This window comes from Mustela erminea, chromosome 15 (assembly GCF_009829155.1).
Source record: "Mustela erminea isolate mMusErm1 chromosome 15, mMusErm1.Pri, whole genome shotgun sequence".
NCBI classification, from domain to species: domain Eukaryota; kingdom Metazoa; phylum Chordata; class Mammalia; order Carnivora; family Mustelidae; genus Mustela; species Mustela erminea.
The window spans coordinates 63,410,271-63,419,381 of record NC_045628.1 but is presented as its reverse complement, the minus strand read 5'-3'; the positions used below and the strand labels follow the sequence as shown (position 1 = coordinate 63,419,381).

The 9,111-nt window shown below is 43.7% G+C and overlaps 1 protein-coding gene across 1 annotated transcript in view; it reads right to left on the bottom strand.

Moving 5' to 3' along the window:
• Positions 1–4,103: 4,103 nt before the first annotated feature.
• Positions 4,104–9,111, bottom strand: part of LOC116573995 (thrombospondin type-1 domain-containing protein 1-like) — a 30,384-nt gene continuing 25,376 nt past the window's right edge. The window contains 1 exon segment of the mRNA XM_032314471.1: positions 4,104–8,302. Within this exon segment, the coding sequence (XP_032170362.1) occupies positions 6,933–8,302 (1,370 nt within the window). The 3' untranslated portion in view covers positions 4,104–6,932.

Genomic DNA, 9,111 nt, shown 5'->3' with positions numbered 1-9,111 from the left:
TAATCAATCTGTTCAAATTTCCTAGTTTTCCCTTATTTGGTTTTGGAAGGTTATATGTTCCTAGGAATATATCTTTTTCTCTAGGTTGTCTAATGTGTTGATACATAGTTTTTAATAATATTCTTCTACAATCTTTTGTATTTCTGTGGGGTCTATTATTTCTCCTGTTCATTTCTGATTTTATTTATTTGATTTCTTGTTCTTCTTTTTTCATGTGTCTGGCTAAAGGTTTATCAATTTTGTTGATCTTTTCAGAGAACCAGCTGCTGGTTTCATTGATCTGTTCTATTTGGTTGTTTTGGGTTTTTTGGGGGGGGTCTCTATTTCATTTATTTCTGTTCTCATCTTTATTATTTCCTTCATTCTGCTGGCTTTGGCCTTTGTTTTTCTTTTCTAGCTCCTTTAGGTATAAGGTTAAGTTGTTTATTTGCAAGTTTTCTTGCATCTTGAGGTAGACCTATATTGCTAAGAACTTTCCTCTTAGAACAGTTTTTGTTGCATCCCCAAAATTTTAGACCACTGTGTTTAAATTTTCTCTTGTCTCCATTTTTGAAATTACCTCTCTTATTTCTTGGCTGACTCATTCATTTTCTAGTAGCATGTTATTTAGCTTCCATGTATTTGTGTTCTTTCCAGATCCTGTCTTGTGACTGGTAACTAGTTTCATACTATTGTGGTCAAAAAAGATAGATGATATGATAATCTTTTTAAATTTTATTGGGTCTTGTTTTGTGGCCTAAAACATGAACTATTTGGAGAATATTCCATGTGCACTTGAGAATAATGTGTATTCTGCTGTTTTTCAATGGAATGTTCTGAATATATCTGTTAGGCCCATCTGGTCCAATGTGTTATTCAAAGCTACTCTTTTGTTGCTGATCCTGTCCAGATGACCTATTTATTGATGTAAGTGGCGTGCTAAAAAGTTTCCTACTATTATTGCATTACTATCCATTTCTTCCCTTATGTCTGTTAATGGTTGCTTTTCTAAAAAATTTTATATTTTTTTCATTTTTTTATTAACATATAATGTATTATTAGCCCCAGAGGTACAGGTCTAATAGTTGCTTTATGTATTTAGGTGTTCCCAGGTTGGGTTCATAAATATTTACCATTGTTTCATCTTCTTGTTGGTTTGTTCTCTTTATCATTATGTAGTGTCCATTGTCTTTTGTTACAGTCTTTTTTTGTAAGTCTATTTCCTCCAATATAAATATTGTTACCCCTGCTTTCTTTTCACTTTCATTTGCATGGTAAATGTTTTTCGATCCCCTCACTTGCAATGTGTATTTAGGTCTGCAGTGAGTCTCCTGCAGACAGCATATGGATGGGTCTTGCTTTCTTATCCTTTCAATCATTTTATATCTTTTGAATTGAGCATTTAGTCCATTTATATCCAAAGTAATTATTGATAGGTAGGTAATTACTGACATTTTGTTATTTGTTTCATGGGTTTTTTAATAGTTCTTTTCTGTTCCTTTCTTCTCTTTCTCTCTTCCCTTGTGGTGATGGCTTATTTAGTGATATTCTTGGATTCTTTTTATTTTCTGCATATATATTATAGGTTTATTTTTATTTTATAAAGGGATGAGGGGGTGAAGGGGCAGAGGGAGAAAGAGGCTTAAGCTGATGTGGAGCTCAATTTCACAACCCTGAGAATATGATCTAAGCTGAAATCAAGAGTTAGATGCTTAAACTACTGAGCCACCCAGGTGCCCTTATTTAGGTTTTTGATTTGTGGTTACCATTAGGTTCACTTGTAATATTTTATGCATATAGCAATCTATATTAAGTTGATGGTCACTGAAGTTTGATCTCTTTCTAGAAAAACTAATCATTTTCTCAATCCTCACCAACATTTTATGTACATGATGTCATACTCTATATCCTTTTATTTTGTGAGTTCCTTGACTGATTTTTATAGCTATAATTGATTTTACTGCTTTTGTGCTTTAACCTTTGTACTGACTTGTAAGTGTTAATCTACTTTTTATTTACTTTATTATGTTTATGTTTGCCTGTGAAATTTTTTCCTTTCATAATTTTCTTAGTCTTGATAATTGCCTTCTCTTTTCTTCAAAGAATTCCCTTTAATGTCGCTTGTGAGTCTGGCTCATTGGTGATGAACACCTCTTACTTTTGTTTGTCTGGGAAACTCAAGATGTCTCCTTCTATTCTGAATGATAGCCTTTGTGGGTATAATATTCTGACTGCAGGTTTAGCATTTCAGTGCTTTGAATATATCATGCTACTCTCTTCTGGCCTAAAGAGTTTCTGAGGAAAAATCAGCTAATAGGCTTGTGGGGTTTCCCTAATATGTAACTATTTTCTTTTCTCTTGCTGCTTTTAAAATTTTGTCTTTAAGACTACTTTTTGTAATTTTAATTACTATGTCTTGGTATGAACCTCCTTGGGTTGACTTTTTGGGGGAATATTTTTTTCTCCTGGATTTGGATGTCTGTTTCCTTCCCCAGATTTGGGGAGTTTTCAGCTATTATTTTTTCAAGTAAATTTTTTGCCCCCTTTTCTCTCGCTTGTCCTTCTGATAGCCCTATAATACAAATATTATGCTTGATGATGCCACTGAATTCCCTTAACCTATTCTCTTTCTTTATTCTTTTTACCTCTTGCTATTCAGTTTGATTGTTTTCCATTACTCTGTTCCAGCTCACTGCTCCATTCTTCTGCCTCCTCTAACCTGCTAATGAGTCCCTCTACTGTATTTTTTCAATTTCAGTTATTCAGTTCTTCATCTCTATTTGATTCTTTTTAATATTTTCTATCATTTTTTAACATCTCCCTGAGGTCCTCCACTCTCTTTTTCCAAATCCAGTAAGTATATTTATGACCATTACTTTATATTCTGTATCAGGCATATCACTTATCTTTCATTTAGCTCTTTTGTTGTGGTTTTGTCCTATTCTTTCACTTGGGACATTTTCTTCTGTCTCATTTTTCTAACTTTCTGTGTTTGTGTCTATGTATTAGAAAAGCCAGTTATGTCTCCTTATTTGGAAAGTAGTATCCTTATGAAAAAGAGGTCCCGTGGTGCCCTGTAGTGCAATGCCCCTGCTCACCAGAGCCAGGGAATCCTGGTGTTTCCTGTATGGGTTGTGTGCACCTAATTGTTGTGGCTGAATCTAGTTTGCCTTCAGTCTAGTCATCTACAGTGACCCATTTTGCCTGTTGGTTTGGACCCTATACTGTTAGGGAACCAGCTTGGGGTTGCCGTGGGTTTGTAGTTGGGCAGTGTCAGTAGTCAGACAGGATGACTGCCCTCAGCACATTTGCTGTCACTGCTGTCACACCAAGCCACAGAGCACTCTCCCCTCCTCATCTTTGAATGGCTTTCCTTGTTGGATAGGGCCTGCTCTCAAGCCAGATGCCTGCCCCCCATCTGTCTGTTGGGGCTGCAGTAGCACCAACCTGTAGGATGTTCTCCCTGCCTAATCCTCTGAGAGGATTTTATTGGTGGATGGAGCCGATAGACAGACCAGATGCCTGTCCCCACTCTTCCAGGGCTGCAGAGGCCCAAACTGCAGGACTTCTTCTGTGTACTGCTGGGGCTGCAGACACGCAGATCAGCAGGACACTCTGCACTGCCAGGTATAAGGTCTGACTGCTGGGACTGTGAGTGCACTCCCCAGGGCAGGAGTGGCACTTTGGAGTGCCACCAATTCCTCCCATAGCTGTTTGCAGGATAAGATGAGGCAGAGGGACTTTGGTGGGACTTTTGCTGAGTGCAGCAGGTTGGCTTCAGGAGATCTTCAGGAGAATGTGGGCGTGGGAAATGTGGTGTTCGCAGAGTAGGCTGAATGCTCATACTGGTGTCTGCAGGTATCCAGGTATCTATGCTGGGGTGCAGGGGAAAGAAACGTTTGTCTACTAGACATTTGTTCTGGGAGAAGTTGCTTAAAGATCCTTGCTTCCCAGCACACATTCTGAGATGAGTAAAAAAAAATCCTCAGATATACCCTAGATACTTTCAAACTCCTGCTTCTATGCTTTGTCAGTGAGATTGTTATTCTGGCGCTTAAAGGACAGGGACTCAGTTTCTTGTGGCCCTCTCACTCTCAAAGAGCTAAGCCTACTGATTTTTAAACTTTTTTTTTGCCTCCTAATTTTTAAAGAACCGGGCGTTAAACCCTGCTGATATAAAAGGTCATGTAATTAAGCCCCACTGGTTTTCAAAGCCAAATATTATGGGGCTTCATCTTCCCAGTGCAGGTCCACCTTGTCTAGGTTGCCTGTTGTGGGATCTGCTCCTCTCCCTTCTTGCTGCTTGTGGTGTCCCTCCCATTTGTGGTCTTGCCGGGAGTTTTGTTCCCAACCACATCTCTGCCTCTCCCACTCTTTTCAGTGAGGTCTCCCCTCTACCATTAACCATGGAAAGTCTATTCTACCAGTCTTTGGGGTTATTTTCTAGATTAATTGCACTGATATGACAGTTATCTAGGTGTTTCTGTGGGATGAGGTGAACTCAGGACCCTTCTACTCTACCACCTTCCCTGAAGTCTGTTTGGTATTTTCATGAACACCGTGTTCATCCATGTTTATCCCATTTTCAGATAGTTTCTTTATGACTCTTACTTTGAAATCTTTATCAGGTGATTACTTATATCCATTTCATTAAGGTCTTTCCTGAGGTTTTTTCTTGTTCTTTCATTTGGAACACTTTACTCTGTAGGATATTATTTCTAATGAAGCTTATCACTTATCCACCAAGGAGAATGCTAGAGCAACTACTTTTCTTGTTCTCAGAGACAAATTAGAATAACTGAATTGTAGTGATTGCCTCTTGATGAGAGCCACAGAAAACTGCTAGGTAGATGGTGAACAGGTTGTACACTGATATTAATTCACTGTTATACTAATTTAGATGCATGATATACTGGGGAAGAACATGATTTAATAGAAAATCTTTCCATTCGTAGCATTTTTCTCTAATTTTCACCTTCCTTGCAGCTGTTTTGGTCTTAGTCTGACACTGTAGGGAAATTCACTGTGAAGTGTGGAACAAGTGAGCATGTATCCTCTGTCCTCAAAAGTTGGCATGCAAGCTTGTGAACTTGGAAAGAGAACAAAGCTTTCTAATATGGTAAACCAAGAAAGTGTAGATTAAGAAGTCTGGTTTCCTCTTCTTCGCATCAGCACATGACAGCTGTCAGATACCACTGAATAATCTACTCCTCCTGTTCCTGAAAGGTAGATAGTTATAATTAAGGCATTTCCCAAAGGAAGTATGTTTTAATTTTGAACAATGGCACAAATGAAGTGGTAATACAACAATGTAAGAGAAACTTGAATAGGTATAATATTTGCATTTATGATTCCTTTTTGTCCCGCTTAATTCCACTCTCTCCAGTGGTCTCTGAAACCTCACTAGCAGGCTCACATCCTGATAAACTCTAAAAGGAAGAAGAAAAACAATGTAAAAGGCAAGGTGGGTGTGGCAGCTAGAGAGGTCATGGTGAACAAAGAAGGAAAGGGCAGCTACCCAAGCATAGGCAGATAAGGCATTAGGTTCAAGAGCTGAAAGGAAGTATACCAGATTGAAGAGTGCTCACAGGGTACCTGATGCCAGACTGCAAGGAAAGAGCCCAGGCTTTAGGTCCTTGTTTAGCCCTCACTTCCAAATAAAGCAAGTTGCAAGGCCAGTCCTAACATCCAGCAGCAGAAAGCTTCCTTCCTTCAGGAAAATCCAGTAAAGGCATCTTTCTGTGACTTCTTGCTAAAAGGGCCAGCTTTCTCCTGAAGTCCCTGCTGTTAGAGAAGACTTGTAAAGGCTGCGATGGCATTGTACAGAGGAAGAGGTTATTAGAATAAAAATGTGAGTCCATGTTCATCCAGATATCCCTGCAGGAGTTAATTCCCCTCCCTGAGTGTTAAATTCTTCACCTGGAAAATGTGGTAGGCACAAAGGAAAGCAAAAGATTTGTTTCTAAAGGAATTATTTTCTCTGTTCCTTCTTTACTTCATTCTTCCAATTTAAAAACTTAGCTCTAAAATCACAATCTGGTCTACCTGCTTTCCATACTGTCTGAGTAACATGATAAAGTCATCTTTAGAAACATAAACACACTGGTTTCAATATGACACCCTCTAGGGTCTTGGCTGCCAGTCTGATCCAGGAATGCATAGTCAGCATCCTAATACCAGGCAGTGTCTTTGCCAGCATCCACTGTCCGTGTTCTATTTGATTCTCTCAGGAGATAATACTTTCCTTTCTAAAATGTACACTTTTTGCACCAAACAATTATGAGTATATGGCTAGGTCTTCAGATGACTCACTACCTGAACAATCAGCTTCTTATTATTTCTCCAAAACTGAATTAACTCACATAATTTTGTGTCAAGGCACCAGAACTCTTTGTTGCATAAAAAAAATTAGAAGATATCACCCAACTCTGGCATAAAAGTTCTCCTGGAATATAATCAGCCTTTCAGCTAAACATGAAAGCCATTCAGTACTGCCCCTGTAGGAGTCAAATTCTTAAGTATTTATAACTTAGTAAATTATAATCCAGAGCTCTGTTGGCAAGTTAACTTTGTTCCAGCCCTTACTGTTGTGGAGACTCCCAAATTTACTTCATGTTGGACACTGCCAAGAAAGTGTTCAAAGCACTTCATCCTTAAAGTCACCTTTGCCCTCTTTCATACCCACATGAGAGACCGAGCCCTATTTCACTCTTGTTTAAATTTTATTATTGTACTTATTAGTAATAAACCAAGGGAACTGGGATAACAAAGGGAAAAGTTCAGGCTAAGTAACTTCTTCTTTATGAATTAAAACACATATGCACACTTGAGTTACCCGCCCCCCCCCAATGTACAAATAGCTGCATAATATAGTCCATAGAACACTGTGAGCCACTGATACCAGGAGCCAGGCAAAGGACCCCAGTTGTGTGAAGTCTCAGGCTGATCTGGGTCTAGATGACCAGCTTCTCCACGCTGAGTGTACTTGTGGTTTCATCCTCTTCATTCGACCCAAAATAGCCCGGGAGGTCCAGCATCCTCTGCTCTGCCTCGGTAAGGCCGAATGACGTATTGTCATAGAAGGCGAACTCAGGCTGGGCTGGGAAGCTCTGACACTTGTCTTTCCTACACTGAGAAGGGCTCAGAGGGCTCACCCTCTGGTAGCTCTCTTTGGGGGCCGTGGGAGAAGGCTGCTTCCTCGAGACACTCCTGTGACTGGGGGACGGGCCCCTCCGCGCTCTGTGCGGCTCCGTTCTCTCACCGCTGGCCGTGAATCCTGCCTGGCAATCCCCCAGGTCTGGTTTCCTCGCGGGCTGCCCCAGGCTGTAGGATTTAGGGGGAGGACTTAATGGACTTCTGGTTGCACCTGCCCCGTGGAAATGGTCCGGTTTCTCAGGGGACGGGGCGGCTCCTCGACTCTGAGGCCGAGATCGCTCCTCCGCCTGGTCCCAGGTCCGCGTCCTGGAACCGTAGGCCGGGGCCTGCCGGGGGGTCAGGGTGGACATGCTCCGCTCCCGGAACGGCCGGGCCTGCCTGGCTTCGTGGAAGCTCGCGGTCCTCCTGAAGTGGGAGCCCCTGGGGTGGCTCCTCTCGGGCAGCGCCCCTCTGCCGCCCGCGTGCCTCAGGGCCGACTTGCGGATCACGGTCTGGCTGGGGCTGACCGCGCAGCTGGCGGCACAGACCGGGAGGTCCAGCCTGGAGGGGGGCCTGGCCGCCGCCTGCTGCTCCACAAACGGGGATTTGAGCCGGAACTTGTTGGCCGCGGCCTCCTCGGGGCCCTCCAGGTCCAAAGGGGGGCCGGTGGCCGCGTCGATGGCCGTGTCGGTCAGGGGACTCTGAGACACGTGGTACACCTTGGTGGTTTCCGTCAGGCCCTTCTTCTTCATCTCCTTGAGCTGCTGCTGGGCGAGGCGGTAGCTGAACAGCGGCGGGATGATCTTCTGCGCGTTGGACTGCACGCTCTCACTGCCCGAGGCGTCGTCCTCCGCGGACAGCGGCCCGCCGCGCCTGTAGGTCAGGGGGATGCCCGCGTCCCCGGGGCCCCCCGCCGGCCCGTCGCCCCCGTCCGAGAAGCTCCCGCGCTGCTCGCTCAGCTCGCAGATGTTCTCCTCGTCCGAGTTCTTCCGGAAGCTGGGGGAGTGGATGGAGCTGTGGCGAGCCGGGGTGCTGCATTTGGGGGCGCGGCCGAACTTCCGCCACAGCGTGATGAGCACCGTGGCCACGATGATGAACAAGCACAGGGAAATGCCCGTGACCGTCACGACGTTGTTGGACTTCCCGGGGCCCTGGGGCTGAAGAGGAGACGCGCTGGATGGCTGGAGAGCTACGAGGAAAGAAAGAACAGATGGGTATTCTCTAGTAGGGCTCCCCTGCGTGGTTTTATGGCTGGGAGAGGCTGGCTCTGATGCTCTCGCAGTTCTAGAAAGAATAAACAGGGACTGGGATTTCTGGCCTTATGCACGCGTCCCTGCTGGCCGCTTAAAGCAGACCAGAACACAGGACCCACAGAGAGGAGGTGAGCAGGTAAACCACGATCGGGGCGTGGCGGGGGACCCCTGGGCTCGCCAGCTCCTGCTGACAACGTGTCCCAAATGTTCCACCAAGCAGCAGCATAAGGAAAGTTTCCTGGTAAAATCAAGGTTTTCGCCTAAGATAAGGTAAACCTGGATAGCTTTAGTTCAATGTACTTTGAGATGCACAGCGGGAAATTCTACCAAGTATAAAACTTGACATGCAAAGTAATTCAGATAGGTTGTACCTAAATTTTATATCTTGGGAAATTAATAGGTGAAAATCAGTCTTTAGGTAATGTAATGCAACTCACATTTAATAACCAGGAACTGTATTTCCTGAGGGTTGAAGCGTCTGTTTCTCAGTCTGTTTCCAGCTGTCCAGTCCCCTTGCTTCCTTCTATGGGACCGTTGATTTGTTTTTTTTCTTCCCTGCTTTCTCCAACTGGCTTGTCCAGGGTCATCAAAATGTCTCATTAAGCCTCAAGATGCCACCCGGGATCCAGCCTGTCCTGCCACTGAAACACCTGGGAACCTGAGACCAGCTGATGCTACCACCCTCTCCTCTTTCCTCCTTGTCACTCTCCACCTTGCAAGCCCTTCCAGTCACCTGCCTGCACAG